Source organism: Sceloporus undulatus, chromosome 5 (assembly GCF_019175285.1).
Source record: "Sceloporus undulatus isolate JIND9_A2432 ecotype Alabama chromosome 5, SceUnd_v1.1, whole genome shotgun sequence".
Lineage (NCBI taxonomy): Eukaryota > Metazoa > Chordata > Lepidosauria > Squamata > Phrynosomatidae > Sceloporus > Sceloporus undulatus.
The window spans coordinates 22,938,923-22,965,432 of record NC_056526.1 but is presented as its reverse complement, the minus strand read 5'-3'; the positions used below and the strand labels follow the sequence as shown (position 1 = coordinate 22,965,432).

At 42.9% G+C, this 26,510-nt stretch overlaps 1 protein-coding gene across 2 annotated transcripts in view; it reads left to right on the top strand.

Annotated features, from left to right (window-relative positions):
• The window catches only part of FAM180A (family with sequence similarity 180 member A), a 36,240-nt gene extending 10,577 nt beyond the window's left edge, over positions 1 to 25,663 (top strand). Inside the window, exons 2-3 of one of the 2 annotated variants that reach the window (XM_042466549.1) lie at positions 21,668 to 21,768; positions 23,742 to 25,663. In XM_042466549.1, the coding sequence (XP_042322483.1) occupies positions 21,668 to 21,768; positions 23,742 to 24,098 (458 nt within the window). In that variant the 3' untranslated portion in view covers positions 24,099 to 25,663. Of the gene's footprint in view, positions 1 to 21,667; positions 21,839 to 23,741 lie in introns of those variants that run through there. The other variant, XM_042466550.1, reaches the window with a different exon arrangement.
• The last annotated feature ends 847 nt before the right edge of the window (positions 25,664 to 26,510 follow it).

Sequence of the window (26,510 nt, the reverse complement as noted above, 5' to 3'; positions counted from 1 at the left end):
CCTACATTTGTCCTACATTTGTCCCGGTTTGGAGGTCCTCACTTATGGCAACCCTAAGTAAGGACAACTGGATGTCCAGAATCTGGAACATGAGGATGTATGTGTGAGGTATGACTCAGTACTTTTCAGTTAACTATTATCAATTACTTGTTACTTTAACAGGAATAGTTATGAAGTAATAGTAATGATATTTTTATGATTATTTTTAAAACCCACTTACAACAAAAATTCTCAAATGATCCCAGAAAAGCAGTGCTTTGGTAGTAATGAGCAGGCTTGACTTGATATGCTAAAGCAGTAATGATGTGACCATTTATCAAGTTAGAGGCTGTACAGACAGCCTCAAAGGGGTGGCATGCAGCCGCCCCTGTTTCAACCAGGTCGTGGCTGCGGCAACCACATGCCATGACCCTGATCTGGCCTTTGCAGGGCGCAGAAAGGAGCTACAAAAAGCAGCTTCTTTTTGCACCTTACAAAGGATGCGATAGCTGCATTGCCACAGCTTGGCAATGCTCCTTCGGTGTTGCATCATCTGTACATAGTGCCAGAGGAGCGCCGTGACACTGCACACCCCAAGCCGACCCAAACTGCCAGTCTGAACAGCCCCTTTTTTTCACAAAAGGAACAATGTTTTGTCCTTGTTATGCCCATGCCACATTGTTACAAGAAATATCATTCCTTATGACATGTTACTTTCAGGCTCTCTAAATACACGCTCCTGGGGAACAATAATAAGAGTAGGATATAGTGTTCCTGTCCTACTTGTCCTACAGATTTCCAAACTAATCTGGTTCGTCCCTGTGGGAGTCAGGAATTTGTATTCTCTTAAATCCTTAATCTTGGCTTGCTGACAGCTTTTGTTTCTTCCCCTTAGCTACTACTCCTTGAATTTCTTTTTTTATTCCAAAGCACATGATTCTTAATTATGAATGTTTAACTCCTCCTGAATACTGATCTTAGAATTCAGATTTAATTGCAATATAAAGCCAGAGGTGAACCTTCTAGCCTTTCAAATATTTCCTTTCCAGTCTCATCTGTTCTGCCTTCCTGTCATTTTCACATTTGCCACATTTTCTACAATTTAACTGCTTCTGTAAAACTCCAGCTCATACACTGTAGATTGCAGGATTCATAAACTCCTAGAACTGGTTTATTCATAAAGAGTTTTTCTTTGTGCTAGGAAAAGGGATTTGGCTTGCCTAAATATATGATGATCTTTTCCACAGCACTACCTTATAAAAAAATAAACAAATCACGCCCAGCTAGAGTTGGCATTCAGCAAAATTCCATAGACTAGCTATTATTCTGATTCATAACACTATTCCACCTTTTCATTTATAAGCCTAATTTACTTTCTTTCCAGGTGGAGAAAAAATAAACAAATTATTCTACTTTCTGCAACCTGGGCTGAACTTGGTCTCCGCTTCTGAAACACAGTTATTATAACAGCAACTAGTTCTAAAAGCATGAGCCTTTGGCAAGAGCCCTTAGGGTTCCCTGCCAATGACTCGCCTTCTCTAAGAGAAAAATAGCAGAGAACATTGGCTGAAGCAATATGGATATAAGGAGAAACTGCTTGTCCTCTTGACTACTGTTTGGCTATATGTAATGTTTCTGAGGAGGCTGGTAGGTGTTTGGTTTTTCTGTCCTTCCAAGAGTGGCTGGAAAATAGCACACCATGATTTCCATGATGGTGAGATTCTGACTGACTTAAAACACCCCATGATGTTGATTGTTTCCACCAACTCTGAATGAATTATTTGCATTTCTACCATATTTTCTGCCTCTGTGCTGGCTATTTTAGGATGCAAGATATTCTTCATTTTTGTTGTTGTGTGCTTACTTGGCATGCTTTGTCCAGAGGAGGGTTTGCCATTGCCTTCCCCTGCGGCTAAGAGCATGTGACTTGTCCAAGGTTTCATGACCAAGCTGGGAACTGAATCCTGGGCTCCAGAGTTATAGTCCAATGTTCAAACCACTGCACCATGCTGGCCAGATGTTCTTTGTTGCTGTTGTGTGCCTTCAAGACATTTCCAACTAATAGTGACCCTAAGGAGAATTTATTATGGTGTTTTCTTGGCAAGATTGTTCAGAGGAGGTTTGCCATTGTCCTCCCTTGAGGCTGAGAGCACATGACTTGCCCAAGGTCACCCAGTGGGTTTCATGGCTGAGCTGGGATCAAACCCTGGACTCCAGAGTGGTAGTCCAACATTCAAGCCACTACGCCATGCTGGCTCCAATGGCCAGAAGGTTTCAGTTTATTCTTCAAATTGCAGCTATGCCTGAATTTGAGAATTACATGCCGTAATTCTTCCTCCCTCTCTCCCTGCCACTCTCTCTCTCGCTCTCTGAATATCAATCTCATTACAGATGACCTCCTTCTCCTCCAAGCTTCTCTTGGCAAAGAGGGGGGTAAGGAACAGGAAACCCCAGAAGTCGCCAGAGCACTGACAGTATCGAACACGAGCATGGACAGTGAAGCTTATCGCACCCATTTTTTCCCTCGTTATGGGAACGGGAAGGGGACACTCAGGGCTGTGTGTCACCGAGAAAAAATGGATTTTACTGCACATCAAAGTGTCCTCAAAATGGCCCCATTCCATTCCCTGGCCCCAAGCCGACCCCATTCGGTGCTGAGGGGGCATTAAATGTTCAGGTCGGAAGTCTTCTGGACGAGCAAAATGGCATGCCTCAGCACTGAATGGGGACAGCTTGGGCCCAGGAAACAGAATGGGGCCATTTTGAGGACACTTTGATGTGCGGTAAAATCTGTTTTTTCTTGGTGACACGCTGCCCCGAGTGTCCCCTTCTTGTTCCCATAATGGGGGGAGGGGGGGGGGAAATGGGTGTGATAAGCTTCAGTATCGAACGCAAGAGGGGACAGAGGAAGAGCCTGCCCCTTCTCTTCCTTTCTGCCCTGGCTAGCTGGCTTGAGCTAGCTAGACGAGACAAAAGGGCATGAAGAGCACATGCCTGCCCCCCTTCCATTTTGCCTTGCCATGCCTTGCCCATGTTTTTCTTACCCAAAGAAACTTTCTTCCTTGGCCTCCTTGCAGGGGGCAGCTGAGCAATTTCTGGGGAAAGGTGGGCATGGGTGCCCAAAGAGAGGAGGGAGAAAGGGAAGGACAGGTGGAGGGGCCATGATAGGTCTCTTGCCTCTCAGCCTGGACAGACACGGCTTGTTTCCCGCAACTCTTTGTTCAGCCTCCCTCTTTCCTGTGCTAGAATGGTGTACAAAAGAAGTTTCTTGCAACTAGGGCCTCATTTCCACTTACAAAAAAAGTGGTTTGTGATCCAAATTGATGGATTGATTTGACAGTGGAACGTGGCTCCCACTACATTTGCCCCAATCGCATTTTTTCCCTGTAAAATAACCCACTTGTGGTTCACATTCATGAATGAATTGGTTCACAATGGACCCACTTCAGCTGGCCAAAGGGCAAATTTAAATCGATTCCAGTCCACATCTGGTTCACCCTTGTGCAGAATCGAGTTATCAAAAAAAAGATGTGGAAAACATCAGCGTCAAAAAGATGTGGGTTAAATGGGTCTAGCGTGTGGCCCACCTCTCCAAACTGCTTCAGCGAATTGCTTCAAGTAAGAACCAGGGTCATTTGAATATGTTCAAATCAATTTGCAATTCTCTTCCACAAAAACTCAGAGGCAAGTCTATGAAAGCTTATGCTACAACGTTTTCACACAGTTAATCTCAAAGTGCTACAAGAGCCTTTAGCATATTGATATTCCAGACTAACATGATTAATGGTTGAATGTGCACTGCAGAATTAATGCAGTTTGACATCACTTTAACTGCCATGGCTGAATGCTATGAAATGCTGGGGTTTGTAGTTTGTTGTCATACTAGAGCTTCCTCAGAGAGACTACATAGCTCACAAAACTACAAATCCCAGATTTCCATCGAACTGAAACATGGCAGTTAAAGCAGTGTTGAACTGTATTATTTCTGTAATGCAAGTGTATACATTTACAGTGCTACAGAAATAAACTATAATAATAAATAATAATAAGTCTCTGAATTGTAACCACTTGGAAGAGAACTTAGCAAAGGTGCCCCCCCATTTCTATGGAGGGGGGAGGGAGGGAGGGAGAAAAGTTCCCAAACAGCTATGAGATTAAGAGGGACTCCTACTCTAAGAATCACATCCAAGGGTTGCCATGCTGGCCAGCCAATTCAGCAAAGCACAATAACACCCAAAATCCACAAAACCTTTATCGGCCAACCAAAATGCACAAAATAGCTGAAGCAAGCTTTGAAGTTCAGCTGGCTTCTTTATTGGGCAAAGGTGTTAAAAATCAAACAAGAGAAAGGCATCACTGTTTTGTGGGTTTGGGATGTTATTGTTTGCAGTGTGGCCAACACAACTACTCCTGGATGTGCTTTCTAGATTTCAGGATACTGCATTTTAGACACATCAGGAGACTCCTAAACAAGAGGGAACAAAGGGCTGAGACTTAACTTTTTGAGATCTTTATTGCCAAAAAAAAGTCAAAAGTTTGTTTTTGTTTTTTAAATTGGGACTGCGTTTGATGTGTTTTATGCAGCATTTACTGTTTTTTTTCAGAGACTTCTTGAGAAATTCAGTATTATCTGCCAAAGGAAGGGACAGATATTTTCACACAGTAGAGAAAAATAAAGGTTTCTCCCTGTGTTGTTAAATAGACTTATTTACAAATTTTATTTCCTGGGCCTCATTGTTTGTCTTCCAGAGCTCATATGCCCCCCCCCTTTTTTTCCCCAAAAACATGGACACATTTCTATCAGGGAGGAAAATGGAGGAAACGGGAGCTCCAGCCCATTAGCATGCAACTAAGAGGAAAGGGGGCCTCTGGACCTTAAGAAAAGGCCATCTCCTCTTTCAAACACACACATATACAAACATTTCTATGTAGAAGAGGGGCAGCTGGAGGGAAGGGCAGCTCCAGTCCCAAGCAAACAAAAAGTTCCACTATGCATGCAGCAATGCTGCACATTTACCAGGACACAAGAAAGCTTCCTGGCTGCTCCAAGCCTCTGCTTGCCTCCTTTCCCTTCCTGCCTCTGGGCTCTGAGTCTGGCACACCTGTGCAGTACCACCAGTGTTGCCAATCACCCTTGAAGATATTCCCCAGGATTGATTCCTGGATTCCCTAGATCCTCCCCAAATTACCTGGAATGGGGCAGGTCTTCCAGTTTGGGGAGGTGGGACATCCAGTTGGGGGGGGGGGCACAGGGCACTGGGGGAGGGCCTAGGGGGGGGGGGTCTTCCAGTTCAGGGGGGAAGGCACTATGGGAAGGCCTAAATCTTGCAATAACTGGTAGTTCTTTCATGCGGACTTCCTGATTGGCCCCTGTTTTTCATCCGGATTTCCTGATTGGCCACTGTTTGAGCAGGAAGGTTCAATTTCCTGGAAATTACCTGGAAATTTTGCAAACACGGAAATTAAATGGAAAGAGATTAAATTCTCCTGTTTCTGGGGAATTCCCTGGAAATTAGCAACCCTGAGTACCATCCAGAACCTCAAAGTTGGGATCTAGATGGGTTTTTTCCCTGAGGTTTCACTGCTGCCTCCAGGAATCTGAGAAATGCTGATTGTTTTTTGATATGAAGATAGTTGGGCTAAAAATAATCATTGCATCATAGAATCTTAGACTGAGAAAGGACAACAAGCCCTTCTAGTGTATGTGGAGATATGGAGGAAAGATCATGATAGGGTGGCAGGTGCATAGTGAGGCACTCCATTGAAGATCCTGATGTCACTGAAATGAAATGTCAGAAAAGGAAGAATAGGAATCTGGAAAGATGATGGAAAGGAAGAAGCAATGACGGGGAGGAAAATGGGTGAAGGACCTTTCTAGACCTTTCTAGACCTTTCTACACAACTGTTTCCAGAAACTTAGTAAAACTTAAAATACAATTCCTGTGGGTAGCATATCTGATTAAAACTAAAATACAATTCCAACTACAGAACAATTAAAATATTAGAACAATAGACTATTGATATCATCTAGGACAGGTAAAACTTCAGTGTGCAGAAGTTGTTGTTGTGTGCCTTCAAGTAGTTTCTGACTTATGGTGACTCTAAGGCAAACCTATCATCGGATTTTCTTAACAAGATTTGTTCAGAGGTTTGCCATTGCATTCCCCTGAAGCTGAGAGAGGGTAACTTGCCCAAGGTGAACCAGTGGGTTTCATGGCCAAGCAGGGAATTGAACCCTGGTCTCCAGAGTTGTGATCTAACACTCAAACCATTACACCATGCTGAACTGAGGTTCAATTATTATTATTATTATTATTATTATTATTATTATTATTATTATTATGCTTTATTTATATAGTGCTGTAGTTTTGCACAGCATTGTACAGTGGTACCCCGGGATACGAATGCGCCGCCTTACGAAATTTCCGGGTTACGAAAAAAATCCATTTAAAAAAACTGTTCTGGGTTACGAAGGTTTTTTCGGGTTACGAAAAATTTTTTGGTGCTTTTCGGCGCTATTTCACACGAAATCGCGGCTTTTCCCCATTAGCGCCTATGGCTTTTTCGGCTTACGAAGTATTCCGGGTTACGAAAGCGGCGGCGGAACGAATTAATTTCGTAACCCGGGGTACCACTGTACATACAAACATTAAGATAGATAAGAGTAAACCTGCCCATGGCGTACAATCTAAGAAATAGAAGCATAATACATATAAATAATACATAACAATGCAGGAAAGGATTCAATAAAACAAGCAAAAAATTAAAAGCGTCAAATAGCAAATAATAGTCACACAATGCTTGGGAACACTATTCTGAACAGGATGGTCTTGAACTCAGTTTTGAAACTAGTTAAAGAAGTGATGACCTGTGTTCATGGGGGAAGGATGTTCTAGGAGTGAGGGGCAGCAAGTGAAAAGGGACGAATCCAGAACGGGGCAAAGAAAATCCTGGGCTGAGACAGCAGACCTTGACTACCAGAATGGAGAGCCCAAGCAGGAAGGTGTGGAAAAAGAAGATCTGATAAATAAGGAGGGGCCAGCCCATGGAGGACTTTAAAAGTCAACAACAGGAGCTTTTACTGAATACAGAAAGGGAGGGGGAGCCAGTGAAGGGATGATAACAAAGGAGAGACAATCAAAAGACAGAGGACTTTTTGTCTTCTAGATGTTTTGAACTTCAACTTCAAGAAGCTCTAGCCAGCATGTTCAGTGTTAAGGGATGGTGGGAGCTGTAGTCCAAAACTGGGGGGGGGAGTAACTTTTAATCTCTCGTTTAATGGCTGCCCTCTCCATGGTTTTTCTTTCAATATCTAGTACCTGAAAATGGACAGGATGTCAGGCAATCAGAGTAGAGAATATTATGCTAGGTGAGCAAATATAGGACTACAGTTGACCCTTCCTTTACGCGAGGGACCCATTCCGGCCCCCATCACGTAAGGGAAAAATCGTGTAAACTCAAGCCCCATTAGAAACAATGGGGCTCGTTCTCACGGCATGCACCCGGTGTGCCCCATTGCCTCTTCCGGGGCATGGGAGAAGTCTTTCTGGCGCGGCTTCCAGCATATGCTGGAAGCTGCGTATGGCACACCTGTGTATGACATGGGTGCACTGTATCTTGTTCTATATCATATGCTTTACTGCCTCTAAGGACCCCACATTGATTTCACCGAGATTCATCAAAAACTACATTTTGGTATTCTAGAACTAGCTGAATATGAAATCTCGTTTTATGATGGATGAGAATCTTCTGTCTCCAAGCAGTCATCATTATTGTGCATGATGTGAGTCAGATGCATCATTAAAATAAATTAGTGCATCTCAAGATGAAATAATTGTTTTACATAAATTCCTCTAGGGGAGATGAAAAGGAGGTAGCAAATCACATTAATACATCCATACTCTTTTTTGATACTGAACAAGTACCATGCATCCTGAGCTGGCGTAGGAGGAAGCTGAATCAGCAGAAAAAATTCTTCATGAGTTTATAATCATCAAGTGGAAGATTGGCTGCATAACTTTCTCCATTTCAGGCTTCCTTTTTCACTGCTCAGTTCATTAGCTCGTATAGTTGGGGAGTAATGAGGCAAAACCAAACCAGATATCATGCGTATAAATCATAAATAGAAATCAGTGAGGAAGCAGAAGTGTTAAAATACCATGGCTACAATCCCATATACTTTTAGCATGGTTTAAATATATGCTGAAATCCAGCATGGCATAATGGTTTGAGTGTTGGACTATGACTCTGAAGACCAGGGTTCAGTTCCAAGCTCAGCAATGAAACCCACTGGATGACCCTGGGCAAGTCACATGCTCTCCACCACAGAGAAAATCAGTGGCAAACCTCCTCTGAACAAATCCTCCAATGAAAACCCTAGGATGTTGCCATAAGTTGGAAATGATTTGAAGGCACACAACAGGAACAACAACAAATACAGTGGACCCTTGTTATACGCTGGGGTTTGGTTCCAAGATCCCCGTGTATAACAAAATCTGTGTATGCTCAAGTCCCATTAAATATAATGACATAGAAAAATTGTGTCCCTTATACAAAATGGAAAATCAAGGTAAATTTATACTTTTTTGGAACATTTTCAAACTGTGGAGGCTTGAATCCATGTATAAAAAATCTATGTATAAGAAGGGTTGACTGTATATGGCAGAGCCAGCATGATATAGTGGTTTGAGTGATGGACTAGGACTCTGGGATACCTAGGTTTGAATCCCTGCTCAGCCATGGAAACTCACTGGGTGACTTTGGGAAGTCACCATGGACCTCAGACCCCAGAAGGTGCTGTTAGGACTGGACCACCAAGATTTTTTTGTAGTTGAGCCTCAGGCATTATCAGTCAGAAGTGTAGCAAATGACCAAGCACTAATATTAAGACAGCTGTTGTTGAACTCTCTCAGGAATAATAAGGCCTGCTTGCTTGCCATCTATCCTGGGCACACTTCACTGAGAGTAAGCTGCATTGAATAGATGAATAAAGGCAGATAATGACTAATGCCTTCTGAATAACCCTTGCAAGAAAATGTTATGATAGGGTTGCCATAAGTCACAGGTGACTTGAAGGCACCTAGCAACAATAAAGGACTATACACCAGGGAAGTTATGCTGAATTCCAACAGACACCATAACCTTGAGCTCACTTGCAACAATTGGCAAGTCTTCCACCCATCAATTCAAAAATGAGAGTGCGGGCTGTGCATGTGCTTGCAGATGGATTGGCTGCATTAGGAACTGCAGTCTCTGAGAAAGTTTCTACACTAGTATAGGGCCTCAAAAGATTCTGGCCGACATCTAGATTGGAAGAGTAAAAAATGGTTGGACAACTTCTGGAGAGTGAGGGTCTATGTTAGACCTTGCTGGATTCTGCTTTTTGATGCCACCACCAAGCTGCAAAGGTTTCAAGACAAAGCATCAATTTCAACAACATCAGTTTCAACCATTGTTATGAAACTGAACAACAGATGCATGTAGCCACATGTGGTCCACTTCAATTTTAAAGGCTGATTTTGAGCACCACTGCAATGAAAGATACACATTATCTTCAGCCAATGTGATTTAGAGGCTGTCATCTTGGATGCCTCTCTGAGAAAACTAGATTCAAACAGTTTCTCAGCCACAAAGTACTGGGTGACCTGGAGCCTGTTATAAAGCTCAACATAAGTTGCCAAATCAGCAGCATTCCAAAGCATGAGACTCACCAGAAAAGGGCCTAAGGGTAGCCACTTCTGGTGAGACAAAATTCTAGCACTGGAAGTGATTTTTTAAAGTTTTTTTTTTTATAAAGCTGTGTGAGATCCCACACCTGATTGGTGGTTCCAGTACTAGAGGGGATATCTACTCTTCTCCTTTGTGGCATTTATTAACCAAGAAACCACATTTTCATCCAAAGGGATGAACATGGAGACGTCATCTTGTCTCAGTCCCAACAATAGGGAGATGGAATGATTTCATAGAATCATAGAATCATAGAGTTGGAAGAGACCACTAGGGCCATCCAGTCCAACCCCCTGCCATGCAGGAAATCCAAATCAAAGCATCCCTGACAGATGGCCATCCAGCCTCTGTTTAAAGACCTCCAAGGAAGGAGACTCTATCACCCTCCGAGGGAGTGCATTCCACTGTCGAACAGCCCTTACTGTCAGGAAGTTCCTCCTAATGTTCAGGTGGAATCTCTTTTCCTGTAGCTTGCATCCATTGTTCCGGGTCCTGTTCTCTGGAGCAGCAGAAAACAAGCTTGCTCCCTCCTCAATATGACATCCTTTCAAATATTTAAACAGGGCTATCATATCACCTCTTAACCTTCTTTTCTCCAGGCTAAACATCCCCAGCTCCCTAAGTCGTTCCTCATAGGGCATGGTTTCCAGACCCTTCACCATTTTTGTCGCCCTCCTTTGGACACGCTCCAGTTTCTCAATGTCCTTTCTGAATTGTGGTGCCCAGAACTGGACACAATATTCTAGGTGGGGCCTGACCAGAGCAGAATACAGTGGCACTATTACTTCTCTTGATCTAGACACTATACTTCTATTGATGCAGCCTAAAATAGCATTGGCCTTTTTAGCTGCCGCATCACACTGTTCACTCATGTTCAACTTGTGGTCTACTTGGACTCCTAGATCCCTTTCACACGTAGTTTCATTCAGCCAGGTGTCCCCCATCCTATATCTGTGCATTTTATTTTTCCGCCCTAAGTGCAATACCTTACATTTCTCTGTGTTGAATTTCATTTTGTTAGCTTTGGCCCAGCTTTCTAGTCTATTCAGGTCATTTTGAATCTTGATCCTGTCCTCTGGGGTATTAGCTATTCCGCCTAATTTGGTGTCATCTGCAAATTTGATAAGTATGCTCCCAATTCTGTCATCCAGGTCATTGATAAAGATGTTGAATAGCACTGGGCCCAGGACAGAGCCCTGTGGGACCCCACTGGTCACTTCTCCCCAGGATGAAAAGGAGCCATTGTTGAGCACCCTTTGGGTTCGGCCGGTCAACCAATTACAGATCCATGTAACAGTTCCTTTTTCTAGCCCACATTTTACCAGCTTGTTTGCAAGTATGTCATGGGAAACCTTGTCAAAGGCCTTACTGAAATCAAGATATACTATATCCACAGCATTCCCTTCATCTACCAAGCTGGTAATTTTATCAAAGAAAGAGATTAGGTTTGTCTGGCATGACTTGTTTTTCTGAAACCCATGTTGACTTTTTGTGATTTTGGCATTGCCTTCTAGATGTTCACAGACTCTCTGTTTAATGATCTGCTCCAGAATCTTTCCTAGTACTGATGTCAGACTAACTGGACGATAATTGTTGGGATCTTCTTTTTTCCCCTTTTTGAAGATGGGGACAACGTTTGCCCTCCGCCAGTCTGCTGGGATCTCTCCTGTTTTCCAGGAGTTTTCAAAGATTATTGCCAATGGCTCCGATATTACATTTGCCAGTTCTTTTAATACCCTTGGATGGAGTTCATCTGGTCCTGGAGACTTAAATTCATTTAGATTAATAAGGTGTTCCTCTACTATCTCTTTACTTATTCTGTGCTGAAATTCCCCTATTCTGTCCTCTGCTCCATTATCCTCAGGTTGAGCACCCTTTGCCTTTTCTGAGAAGACTGAGGCAAAGAAGGTGTTGAGTAATTCTGCCTTTTCTCTGTCTTCTGTTAGCATTTTGCCATCTTCACCACGGAGTGGCCCTACCGTTTCCTTCTTCTTCCTTTTGCTGCGGACATATCCAAAAAAGCCCTTTTTATTGTTCTTAACCTCTCTAGCAAGCCTGAGTTCGTTCTGCGCTTTAGCTTGTCTGACTTTACCCCTACAAATGCCTGCTATTTGTTTGAATTCCTTTTTTGTGATTTCCCCCTTTTTCCATTTCTTATACATGTTCCGTTTCAAACTTAACTCAGTTGAAAGTTCCTTAGTCATCCATCCTGGTTTCTTGAGACACCTCCCGTTTTTCTTTCTCACTGGAACTGTTTGAAATTGTGCCTTCAGTATCTCCCTTTTGAGAAAGTCCCATCCGTCCTGAACTCCTTTATCTTTTAGTATTTCTGACCATGGAATTGCCCTCAATACTTCTCTAAGTTTACTGAAATCCGCTCTCCTAAAGTCTAGGATGCATGTCTGACTATGCCTGGCTTCTCCTTTCCATTGTATAACAAACTCCAGGAGAACATGGTCACTTCCACCTAATGATCCCAACACTTGCACCCCATTAACCAATTCATCCTTGTTGGTTAGGATCAGATCTAAAATAGCTGACCCCCTTGTTGCCTCTTCCACCTTTTGGACCATGAAATTGTCTTCCAGGCAAGTGAGGAATTTGCTAGGCCTTGAGGATTTTGCTGAGTTTGACTTCCAGCAAATATCAGGATAGTTGAAGTCGCCCATCACTACTACATCTCTCTTTGCTGACTGTGTGGTCATCTGTTCTAGAAAGATATTATCCAATTCCTCCGTCTGACTTGGGGGTCTGTAGTAGACTCCCACCGTAACATCCTTGTTGTTTCTCTCCCCTTTGATTCTTATCCAGATGCTCTCCACCTGGCTTCCATGATTGATGTCCAGGATCTCTTCACTGGTGTAAATATCTCTGACATATAGTGCTATTCCTCCTCCTTTCTTATTTGGCCTATTTCTCTTAATAAGGTTATACCCCTCTATTTCCACATTCCAATCATGAGACTCATCCCACCAGGTTTCAGTGATGCCTATTATATCATATTTGCTTTGTTGTACTAGGAGTTCGAGTTCATCTTGCTTATTTCCCATGCTCTGTGCATTAGTGTAGAGACATCGCAGACCATGGTTCCCTTTTACTTGCTGCCTGTGCAAGTTTTTTTGCCTCCCACTGTTGGGTCCTTGCACTGTTTGCCTTGTCTCCTCTATGTCAGTATGACTATTTTCGCCATCCCTTTCGCCTTCCTTAATATTGTCTCCCTTCCCCTCGGAACTCAGTTTAAAGCTCTCCTGATCAAGTTCTTGAGACTGTTGGCAAAAACATTTCTTCCAACTGGCGTGAGATGCAACCCGTCCGTTGCAAGAAGTCCCTCCTCATGGAACCGCAGCCCATGATCGAAGAATCCAAATCCTTCTCGGCGGCACCATCTGCGAAGCCAGTTGTTCACATCCGCGATTTTCCTCTCCCTTCCTGGACCATGCCCTTCAACTGGCAGAAGAGACGAGATGACAACCTGTACATCCATTCCCTTCAGCTTCCTACCAAGCGCCTCGTAATCCCTTTTGATGTTCTGAAGGCTGTGTCTTGCAGTATCATTAGTTCCCACGTGGACCAAAAGGAAGGGGTATTGGTCAGAAGGCTTGACCAGTCTTGTCAGCCTCTCTGTCACATCATGGATCTTTGCACCTGGAAGACAACACACCTCTCGAGACATCTTGTCAGGCCTACAAATCACTGCTTCTGTACCCCTCAGCCAGGAGTCCCCCACTACGACCACACGCCTCCTCCGAGGCTTAGCAGCAACTGTTCCCTCGGGTGGGACTCTCAGGCTCCCCTGCTCTGTCCCTGAAGTCTGTCCATGCTGCTCTTCTTCATCCTCCTTGATAAGGGAAAGAGCTTCAAATCGATTCTCTAGCTGCAAACTCCCCGAACAATTCCTTCTTGGCTTACTTCTCTTTGTGACATTCCTCCAGCTGTCTGTCTCCTCTGTTTGGCAAGTGACCTCTTCCACCCTAGGATCTTCCTCTGCGTGGTACTCATCCAAGATCGTTAGTTCTATTGTGTCCAGGAAATCCTCTTGTTCCCTAATATGCTGAAGTGTAGCTACTCTGGACTCCAGCTGCTGCACTTTCTCCTCCAAGAGTGCTACCAACTTGCACTTGGTGCATGTGAAGTTCTCCACTTCTGTAGGCAAGAAGAGAAACATCCCACAAGAGTTTAGACAGGGAGAACAGGATATGGAAAAGGATATACCTTTTACGTTGAGCAGTACCCCCTGTTTTATTCTGAGGACCCTATAGCCAATAGTGGCTGGTAGCTCCAGCATCAATGGTGTGGTGATAACGGCTTTAAAAGAAATATTCAAGGTAATAAACATGTTTGGGGAATTGAATTCAGCACCTTGGGATAGGTTTCTTAAACCCCAGAGTGGATTCACCACTCCATTGACATGGATGCCATCAGTCGTCACTGCCTATAGTTGTTTTGTTGTTGTTGTTATTGTTGTGTGCCTTCAAGTCATTTCTGACTTATGGTGACCATAAGATGACCCTATCATGGGGTTTTCTTGGTCAGTTTCTTCCAAGGGCATTTGCCATCAGTGTTGCCAATTTCGCGACTTTCACGCGAAAACGGGGACTTTTCAGAGCTTTTCGTGTGATTTTCGCGCCTTGCTCTAATTCAGTGCCTTTTCCGCGACTTTGGCCCTTTCAGCTCTAGCCTGAGAAGGCTGCCTGCAGAGCAACCAAAACCCTTTGGAGTGTAACAGTTTTCAGCCAAGAGGGCTGGAGAAACTCTCTCTCTCTCTCTCTAATGACTCCCTCTGAGAGCCAGGAGGGAACAAGCCCAACCAACCCCAACTGTTTGGAGGAATAGTTCAGCCAATCAGAGAGATGACAGTGATTGCCCCCCCCCTCAGGCATTCTCAGGCTCCAGGGGCAAAAGTGCTGGAGAGAGGCAGAGAGTGAGGGATCTTGGCTGGCTTCCCAATTGCCTTGGATTTCCAAGTAAGAAATAAGTTTTAAGGCACACAAAGACAATACTTGATAATGGTATCATGGCTTGATGTTGTGGACTTCTGTGTGTGCCTGAGAGTGACATTTGAATTTCTGAATTCCTGAGCTTGGGCAGAGTGCCCCAAGCCTACCTCTCAGGGTCATTGTTGTACTGTGAGGACCATTTGGGTTGTGTGATGTGAATGTGATGTCCCTGAGTGTGTGTGTGTGTGTGTGTGTGTGTTAGTGATTAAATATGCCTCTGAGCATGGGCAGAGCACCTGGTAAGTTGGCATCCCTGCCCTGTCTTCCCAGAATTTTGTTTTGTGGCTCTCTTTTTCGTTCTCTTTTCCATTGCCATCCATACTGCAGAAATAATCCAGTTTGGCACTGCTTCTAACTGCAAGGCTCCCTGCCATGATGGGATTCTGGTCACAACAAACCACCAAGCCCAGAATTTCATGCATGGAGCCCTGGCTGCCAGTAAAAGCAGAGTCTCAACATGTCACAACAAACTACAATTCCCAGGATTCCCTGGTTTGAGAAGGGAATTGCCTCCACGCTTCCAGATCACAGCCCCAGAGAATGAGTCTACAGGATATCAGTGTTGCCAGGTTAAGTCCACTTCTTCAGCTGCATTTGGATTTAATAATAATAATAATAATAATAATAATGGTGATGATGATAGAGAGATAGATCTTGTAGCACCTTTGAGTCTCACTGAAAAAAAAGTTGGCAGCATGAGCTTTCCTAGACTTAAGCGTACTTCCTCAGATGCATGGGAATTGTAGTTCATTGTGGCACCAGAGCTCTTTCTCACAAAACTACACTTCCCAGGGTTCCCTAGCACTGAGCCAGGGCAGCTAAAGCAGTCTCAAACTGGATTATTTCTGCAGTGTGTCTTGGACCCAACTCAGGCTGCATCTTCACTCCAGACTCCAGAGACAATTCCCAGGATTCCATAGCACTGAGCCAGGGCACTTAAAGTGGTCTTGAACTGGATTATTTCTGCAGTGTGTCTTGGACCTAACTCAGGCTGCATCTTCACTCCAGAGACAATCCAGTTTCATACCGTTTTTACTGCCATGGCACAGTGCTATGAAATCCTGGGAATTGTAGTTTGTTGTCACACCAGTTTGCTGAGAGAGAAGGTTAAATGTCTCCGAAAACTAGAATTCCCAGGATTCCCTAGCACAGAGCCATGGCAATGAAAAGGGTTTCAAACTGGATTTATTTCTGCAGTGTGGTTGCAGCCGAACACGTTTCTATTTGGCACAAAGCTTCCTGAACCCCCTTCATGTCAAAATAAATATCTTAAAAAGACTGAAAGATTCTTTGTTTAGTTCAATGGTGATTTTGAGAGTTGAAATAAGTTACAATTATTTTTATTCAATTATGTTTCCGTTTATTTGCAAAAGATCCGCCATTTTAACATTATGGGAATTTTCCGGGAATTGTGACTGAATATTCCGTGTGATGTGGGGGGATTCAGCGGGTTTTGAACAAACATTTCTGGGAATTATCTTCCAGGCTTGTTGGCAACACTGTTTGCCATTGCCATCTTCTGAGGATGAGAGACTGTGATTTGCCCATGGTCACCCAGTAGGTTAACAAGGCTGAGCCAAGATTCAAACCCTGGTTTCCAGAGTCATAGTCAAGGAGGGAATATTTCCATCAAAATTGAAACAAGCAATAGTTAAACCACTTTTTAAAAAAATCTCCCTGGACCCCCTGGTGAGAAATAATTACAGACCAGTCTCCCTTTTACCATTCTTGGGAAAAGTGATCGAGAGGGTAGTTGCCTTCCAGCTCCAGGCTGTCTTGGATGAAACCATTTATCTGGACCCATTTCAAACCAGCTTCATGGAAGGATTCAGAGTAGTGACTGCTATGGTCACCTTAGTCGATGATCTCCGTTTGTGCATTGATGGGGAAAGTGTGACCCTGCTGTGCTCTAGAACATCTCAGCGGCTTTCGATACCATTGACCATGGTATCCTTCTATAATAATAATAATAATAATAATAATAATAATAATAATAAATTTTATTTTTATCCCACTTTTCCACGATGATCAAAGCGGCGTACAGATTAAAATGTCAACATCGAAGTACATACATTGCAATAAAACAGTATATAAAAATATCATGTTAAAAACTATTACACAGCCAGCTGAGTTATAAATCCACAAAACAATGCAAAAAGCATTACAAAATAGGGGGAAAGGACATAATATCACAACTTATGGGGGAAAAGCTTGTTGAAAGAAAAAGGTTTTAAGATTCTTTTTAAAAAGATCCAGGGAAGTGGTGGAACGGAGCTCGTCGGGAAGATTGTTCCACAATTTTGGGGCCGAAATGGAAAAGGCCCTTTGGGAGGTCGCCGCGTATTGTGCAGTTGGGACCCTCAGCAAATTCTTCCCAGCTGACCTGAGTGTGTGGGGCGGATTATATGGGGAGAGGCAGTCCTCCAAGTACCCTGGGCCCAAACCATTTAGGGCATTATAGGTAACTACCAACATCTTGTATTGGGCCCGGAAGCAAATAGGCAGCCAGTGGAGATCTTTCAAGATAGGTGTTATATGGTCTGCCCTGGAACATCCAGCAACCAGTCTCGCAGCCATGTTCTGCACTAATTGAAGCTTCCGGGTTTGGTACAAGGGTTGCCCCATGTAGAGCGCATTACAGAAATCCAATCGAGAGGTTACCAGAGCATGTACTACAGTTTCAAGGTCCCTCCGGTCCAGGTAGGGGCGCAGCTGGCATATCAGCTGAAGCTGGTAACAAGCGCTTCTGACCGTCGCATCCACTTGAGATGTCAATTGGAGCAACGAGTCCAGAAGCACTCCCAAGCTGCGAGCTGAGTCCTTCAGGGGGAGCGTGACCCCATTCAGGACCGGTGGACAAATTTCACTACCCGGACCTGGGGAACCTATCACTAGTACTTCCGTTTTCTCTGGATTCAGGCTGAGTTTGTTTTCCCTCATCCAGTCCATTACCGACTCCAAGCAGGCATTTAGAGGAGAGATGCCATCCCTAGTCACTGCATCAGTCGGAGACATAGAGAAACAGATCTGGGTGTCATCAGCATACTAATAACAGCGTGCCCATGTCTCTGGATGATCTCGCCCAGCAGTTTCATGTAAATGTTAAATAGCATGGGGGACAAAATAGCTCCTTGAGGGACACCAGATGTAAGTTCCCTCTTATTGGAGCAGACGTCCCCCAGCTGCACCATCTGGAATCTACCCGAGAGGTAGGAACGGAACCACTGGAGCGCAGTGCCCCCCATACCTAACTCCCTCAGGCGTTCCAGAAGGATACCATGGTCAATGGAATCGAAAGCCGCTGAGATGTCCAAAAGCACTAACAGGGACACGCTTCCCCTGTCCATGCCCAGACGGAGATCATCGACTAAGGCAACCATGGCAGTCTCAACTCCATAGCCCACCCGGAAGCCAGTTTGAAATGGGTCATGCCTGAGGGGGTTAGGTATTGGAGGCACTGCACTCCAGTGGCTCCATTCTTACCTCTTGGGTAGATTCCAGATGGTGATGCTGGGGGACAACTGCTCCTCTAAGAGAGAGCTGACATCTGGCATCCCTCAGGGCATCCTGCATATTAGCATGTGGGGAATAAAGATAGTGCTTTTCTTTTCTTTTCTTTTTACCAGAAGAGGAAGCAGGAGCCTTGAAGCTCTCCATCAGCCTTTAGCACTAGGATAGCAGACTGGGCAGGCACTCAGGTCAGCTGGTTAACACTCACATGTTGTGGTGTGGTCTGTTGTTTTTCTTTAAATAATACTAATTGTTTACTAATAGGCACCCATATATATAAAGAAGTGTAGGTAACATTTATGTCAATCTGTGCCCATTTTTATCCTTTTTCTTTTTCATGCAAATCTCACCTCCAGCCCCGTTTTTGAAATGGCCATCCTGTTACACACCCATATGTTCTTTGGAAACAAGCAAAGAAAATTCCTGTGGCAACAACAATAACTAAGAAAGATGTTATGGATTAAATTTTGTGAAGTGGAGACCACTTTATTACATGTGCCTAAATTGTCAGTTTCTGCTACAGATCGGCACATCTGCCAGTTGGGAATATGTGCTTCCGGATGTATATGGGTTTGTTTTCCAAGGAAGGATGCTCTGAAAAGTTATTAATTTGATCATTGTTGTCTGGATCCCTGCCAGCAGTTGTTTAGCAAATAAACATTGTAACTGCTGGGTGATTGAAGTTTTAATTACCAAGCAATTAGCACTCCATGATTTTAGTGCAGAACAGTTGCATGCAGTTGGTGGAGCTACAGGAGTAAAAGGTGCCCCAGCTTAGACAGGAGGAAAGGAATGCCAATGAGAGCAGATCCTTAAATAATTGCAGAATGAGATGAAGATCAAAGGATTGTATTGCCATCGTACCTCCCAGGGATATTGTGATGCTAAAATGGGGAATAACCTTCCCTCCGTATATGTAACCATGAAATCTTAGCTTCAAGGGTCTGGATAAAGACTGGAGTGGGAAATTAAGTAAAAGATGGAGACCTGATAGTGCCGTGGTTAAATGCTGGTACTGCAGCCACAAGGTTGTGAGTTTGATTCCAGGGGATCCAAGGTTGACTCAGCCTTTCATCCTGAGTACCCAGCTTGTTGGGGGCAATTAGCTTACAGATTGTAAAGTGCTTAGAGAGTGCTGAGTTCACTGACAAGCAGTATATAAATGTACATGCTATTGCTGTTGCTAAAAGAGGAAACCTCAGTTCCAGGGCATGTCCGCACTATACAGTTATAGTAGTTTGATGGCACTTTAGCTGCCAGGATTCCATCCCATGTTTTAGTTTCATGAGATAATCAGAATTGTGTAGTGCACTCCCCTGAGCTGCAGCACTAGAGGCTCCCTGGTAAGGAATAGTCCTCCCCAAATTACAGAATTCTATAGGATGGTGTAATAGTAGTTAAAGTGGCATCCAATGGCTATAATGGTGTCATGTGAATGCACCCTCCAGAATCTTGCTAGTTTAGTTCTGTAGAGTAAAGAGAAGGGCTTTTTCTCCCCCTTCACCACTTACACTTTTCTTTTTCTATTTTCCCACCCCTTAAAAATAATGGTGGTTATAAATGCCTGATACAAAGCCATGTTGGGAAAGTGAGGCATTTTGAATACAGCAAATCCAAGGACTCTCACACAAACTGGCCTGGAGCATCCTGTCTGCACCCTTTGTGTTGGAAGACACACAATGGATATTAGATTGACAGGCAATGAGCTTTCCACAGGGATTTCTGGTTTTCACAGGCATCCTGCATATCAGCATGTGCTGCCCTGCTGGGGAAGCTCCTTGCAGTTCATAGAGGGACATTTAAACATCATCCTAACTAAACCTCCACTTGCCAACAGTAGAAAATCTAGAGGTCTTAGAATTCCCTAAACTAGGGATTTCATAGGGATTGTAAATAGGACCCAGATACATATGTGAAACCCTATGTTAAATGTTTGCCTCAGTGAATACTGGCCAGTATAGACAAGCTAGAACATGCCCAGAGGAGAGAAACAAAATGATCAAAGATCCAGAAACCAAGCCTTATGAGGAATGACTTAGGGATGGGTATGTTTAGCCTGAGAAAAAGAAGACCACAAAGTAGCATGAAAGCTTTTATTAAATATCTGACGGGATGTCATGCAGAAGATGGAACAAGTTTATTTTCTGCCAGTCTAGAACATGAACCAATGGGTTAAAATTACAAGAAAAGAGATTCTACCTAAACATCAGAAAGAACGTCTTTACTGTAAGAGCTGTCGAATAATGGAATAAATGAGGGTGGTAGCGTATCCAGCATTGGAGATCTTTAAACAGAGGTTGGATGGCCATAAGGTTGGCTTTTTTGGTCCCTTCCTATTCTATGATTCTGTGCTGTGGTAATAGCTAAATATATTGTCCCCTGAAATGAAGCCGGATTGTGAAATGGTAGGAGACAAAGCCAGAGCAATGCATACTCAGTTAGAAGATAGACTTGGCTGAACCAAGCAGGGTGGCAGAGGAGCTAGAATAATATCTGGGAGATCAAGTCAAAGTCTTGGAAATAATGTGTTACAATGACATCAAGTAACAAGGAAATAAGGAGGTACCTCCCGCAAAATAATGCAATTCGTAACATCATCATTTTTGTCATGCAGTAAATAATCTTTACTCATTACTTTTATTTTTTACTTTTGGGTGGAAAATGCTTTGGGAGGTATGCTGAATGATTTCTTTGAAGTTTTATGCCATGTTCTTACATTTTCAGATGGATTTTTCTCCTCAACGAAAAGGAACTAAAAAGTAACGAACAATGGAATCAGTAGCGCAACAGTCATTAAAATATTATATTATCTGTAGAGTTGTGATACATAATGAATTCTTTTTAAAAAGTTACTTTCCTAGGACAAAATCCAGCAAAATCATATGGAAGGCCTGGAAGTTTCTGGAGTTTATAGGCCATTCTGCTATATTCCTATAAGTATCAAAATAAAGATAATGATAATGAAGACTAAGAAGATTACTGCATTACATTCTTATTGTGCTGCTATTCCACTTTTACTGCTGTGGCTGCCTCCTGTAGTTCAGGGGTTTGTAGTTCAGGGAGGCCTAAGAGCTCTCTGGCTGATAATTCTAAATGCCTTTCTATAAATTGCAAATCCCAGAATGCCCGAGGAGGCATCCAGCGCAGTAAAAGTGGGATTTCTGCACTATAAGGGTGTAGTTCAGTAATCCCCTAAGTCTGGCACTGAGAAATATTGAGAAGTGAGAATCCACAGTAAGGCAGGACTTAATTTACACCATAGCTCACCAGAGTGCAAATGCTAGGTTTGTTTTTAAATACCAAGTAGAAATCAACAAGGATAGTTTAAATTTTCCATTGAATTTCTGCCTGCATGGCAGATCTGAAAAGCACAAGAGCTCTTTCAGACAAGAAAGGAGTAATATATTATGCAATGATCACTGACAATCTCTTTCTTACTCTCCTTTACCCTCTAGCAACACTTTTTCCATCTGCTCAACGAGTGAAGAGGTCCTCAGCAGCTCTTCTCAATCCAGTGCTTCAGAAGTCTCAGGATGATGTGGATCTTCTGTTTGAGGTTCAGTATGAATGAAAGAATATCCCCAGTCTTTATGTGTGGAGATCTAATCAATTTGTCTGGATCACAGGTGCTCAGATTCAGTCCACTTAGAAGAATCTCCATTTCAATTCAAATATCTTGCAAATCTGTCTGAATCAGCCGAGCTCATTTCTGAATGCACAATTTGTCCATATCAGAAGCACACTCCCTACACTGCAAAATAATATCTTCACAACAACAGAGTCGATAAAGAATTTGGAGCAGAGATACAATAGCATTAATTTGCATATTTCCCATTTCATAAAATCACCAACCAGCTTCACCATCTACAAATGATTCCATGAATTTGGGAAGGTGTGAGCTCTCGATCAAATGCATATATTCCATTATTTTTGCCTGAGTTTTATGCTTAACAAATGTAAATTATAGCTAATCATTTTATTAGATTTTATTAGATTTATAAGCTGAATATCCAATACATTATCAGGGAAGCTGACATGTTAAACAGTCCAAATTCAGCAGCAAGAGAAGCTGAATTCTGCAATGTTTATATATTAGGCATAACAAGCAAAGTTGCAGAATCTCTCCTATTTACCAAAATGTATGCTCCTGTTAAGGCATGGCCTTGCTATCCTCTCAGACATTCATGCCCCTCTCCAGTATCTTCCTTGTCCTGAAATGTCTTTCCAACCCCCTCCCTCTGTGTATTTTTATAGATGACGTGAGATGAGTGAATGTCAAAGGAAGACTCAGGGGTTCTACAGACCACCCCTTTCAAGATGCATCGGGGCCGTGGCAACCTCATGCCATGGCCCCAATCTGGACTTTCGACGTTAGGAAAAAGAACCACAAAAAGTGACTCCTTTTTGTGCCCTCGAAAGGGCTACTTGGCGGCATGGTGTTTTGATGTTGCATGTGCCGAAGATGCCCAGAAGCCATCCAGCCATTTAGACAGGGACAGCTTCAAGCCACTTCAGGGGCATAGTGTTTTGACACTGCACACCCCTGGAGCAGCTTGGAGCCACCCTGAGGTTGTGGTGGGCCACCTAAGGTGGCTTTTTACCAGCCCAAATAGGAACAGATCTTTTCCATTCCTATATGGGTCTGCTTTAGGGTGGACTGGGGCTACAGCATGTGCTTGCTGTGGCTCCAGGGCAAGCAGCTCTGTGCTAGCCCAAATCCACTCTTTGGGGGCAGTCTGTTTCATCCCTGTACAGTAAACGTGTTTTTCTATGCAGAATTAATGCAGTTGGACACCACTTTAAGTGTCATGGCTCCATCCTATGGAATCCTGGGATTTATAGTTTGTTGTGGTATCAGAGATCTCTGATAGAGAAGGCTGCATATCTCTACATATCTTCTCTGACAGAGAAGGCTACAAATCACATAATTCCATAGCACTGAACCATGGCAGTTGAAGTGGTGTCAAATTGCAGTCATTCTGCAGTGCAGATGCAACCCCAGTTCACACCAAGAATATGTTGGTTAAATTATGTTTGCACCCTACTGCTTGAGAGTGCAGATGAAGATCACAGGATGGAATGCTGCTTAGTTTCAAAAACAAATCTCTGTTGACAGAAAACTAGCATGCAAGGGAGAAATACATGTCAGAGAAAAATCTTAGCTCCAGGACAGAGCACTTTGCATACAGAAGCTCTCAGATTCTCACAGTATTCAAATGTCTAGAAGTGACTAGGAAAATACATTTTATGCATTTTATCAGAAAACAGGAGAATGTTAATTTAAAAGCTGTTTTCAATGCATATCTTTCTACTTCTGTGCAGAAAAAAGATTTTCTGTACAGAAAACACTGTACAGTAAATGTGTTTTTCTATGCAGTATAATTCCTGTGCAGCACTTCAGGACATTCAAATATTTGTCCTCACGTATGAATTACATTCCTACTCCAGATGCACCTTTTGTCACCTCATCTACCATTTGCACAAAGTAAATGTAACCAACATAAAACCCTATCTGTGTTTCTATCCCAGTTTCTCCTAGGTGAGCTGGAAATCAGTGATGATCTCAAGATCTCTGTCAAAGATGAAGAACTGGCTTCCATGAGGAAGGCAATGGCATTTGATACTCTGTGCAATGATGTCATCCCCAAAAGCATCACAGATATTCGCAGGCTCAGTGCCAGGTTGTCAGGCTACCCTGGACTGCTTAAGAAAGAAGATTTTGAAAGAACAGTGTTGACCATGGTCTACGCTGCATACAGGACAGCTAAATCCCAAGGACACCAGAAGGACACATGGGCCAAATCCTTTGTGAATCTCTACAAAGCCCTGAAACATGACTTGATGTTCTCATCCAGCCAAATGCCATCATCTGAAAGGACTTTATAGACCAGAACTTCAATTTGATCAGAAATACATCTGCCTCTTTGCTTGGTATTAGAAAGAAAATGTTTAGGGCTGCAGACATGGAAAGATTCTTTATTCTCCAGCTCCTCCTAGAGGAGGCCTGTTGTAAAATCATCTCCATCTCCATCTAAAAGTCTTGGTTTTGTTGATTTTGTTGGTTTTAGAGATTATTCCAAAATTTTCATTGTCTGAATTTCTCCCTGAAGTAATTCCAGGATCTAGGAATACCCAATTATTACCCAGTTCCCTGGTCTTGTTTCTGAACAAAAAGCATGTCCACTGTTTTATTTTTATTTTGTTTTGTTTAATTTCTAATTATTATATGGATCATGTTTCATTTGCTTTTTACCACAGGAGAGAGAGAAGCAAGTTCTTGAAAGGTTTGTTCAGATTAATTTGGTAGTGAACTGAGTTTTCATGGTTGCTCAAGTGGTAAGAATACTTGCAACATTTAAAAGAAAGTTTAATATTAAGGTTTGGAAAAATGCCTCCACTCATACCCACTAGTCAACTGTCTTAGAATATAATAGTCCTCCATATCAGCCCTGTGATCCACAAAACACACTTCCACTTCCTAAGATCAGCTAAGGAATCTTGATGCCTGAGGCAAAGGAAAATCTCTCTCTCTCTCTCTCTCTCTCTCTCTCTCTCTCTCTCTCTCATTCACACACACACACTTATAAACACACACCTCCACATACAGAAGGCAACCAGAGTAATATATAGTGCATCTGTACTGTAGCAATAATGTAACTTGACACCACTTTAACTGCCATACAGGTTCCATCCTATAGAATCCTGGGATTTGTCGTTCTATGAGGCACCAGCACTCTTTGGCAGAGAAGGCTAAATTAGCACTCTTGGGCTAAAGACCTTGTAAAACTAAAAATCTCAGGATTCCATAGAATTGAGCTACAACACTTAAAGTGGTGTCAGGCTGTATTATTTCTACAACGTAGATGCACCCATTGTTCCATCCTACTTTAACACTGCTGATAGGACAGCATCCTAGACCACATCGTAGGACAACAAGTCAACAATTGGGATTAATAGCAGTCTATGTAGCATCCACAACTTGGTCCTCTTTCACCCTACTGTTCTACTACCAATTTTCCTAGTGGTCAGGCCATCCCTTTCCTTTCCCTTCCCTTCTCTCTCAAGCAACAGTGACAGGAGTAGCAGGGGTGGGTATGTGATAAAAGGAGAGAATGAAGGGTTGTCTCTGCCCTACCTCTCTTCCTTCTTGCCCTGAAATGCTGGGTAGCCAAATACCAAGGTGGAAAGCCAGCTTGAAAAAAGCAGTTATCTTGAAGACCACTGTAGCTGTTTGATGGTAATCTGGGTGCTTCAGGAACATTTTGTGATTAAGCCACTATTAATTGATCTCCCTCTCTAGTTCAATATGTTTGTTTCCAGTGTGCTTGAACATTTATTCTAAGAGGAGGAAGGATAAAATGCTAGATGGCTTTCTATGGGAATAAAATGAAGAAGAGAATGTACTGTAAAGCTGTTTATCCCAAGGAATAAATGACTGTCGCTTACAACAATGGATGCTTCCTTAATCCTTGCAAATTTGTGAGAATGTGTGTAAAGTGGCATGGTTGTTTTGGTACAAGTTCAGCAAGGAGCTAAATATCCTTTGGAAAAACTTGTTTGTATGAACACAGCCTTGATGGGTACTCTTAAGAAAGTTTTCATGGAATCAAGTCCAAGTGTATTCTAGGCGGATGTTGTTGGTGTGTGCCTTGAAGTCTTTCCAACTTGTGAAGACCCAAAGGTGAACCTTTCCAGATTATGGAGACCCTAAGGTGAAGGGTTTTCTTAGCAAAATTATTCAGAGGCAGTTTGCCATTACCTTCCCCTGAGGCTGAGAGCATGTGACTTGCCCAGGATCACCTAGTGGGTTTGAGGGCCAAGTGGATTCGAACCCTGGTATCCAAAGTCATAGTCCTGCACTCAAATCACTTGCCACTCTGGCAGTCACCAGTAAATATGCATAGAATGTAAGTCTTTGATATTATTTATTTATTTATATGTCACCTTTCTTCCAGTGTTGACCCAAGCCAACTTACACAAGTTTAAAACAACATTAAACAGTACAATTCTAAAATATGGTATGTTTAAAACACCATATTGATATAACAAATAAAAATGTAAAATCCTTAAAAAATACTAAATTAAAAATATAAAAACATTAAAACATACCAAGTAACCCCCCCCCCCTCCAATAGGAAGCTTCCCTGGTATGGTTTGTGTTAACTGTTTTTTCCCCACATGACCTGAAAACTGATGGATGTTCAGTATCCACACTGGAGAAAATTCCCATCCAATAGAGCCAGAACGGTATAGTGGTTTGAGTGTTCGACTACAACTCTGGAAACCAAGATTCAATTC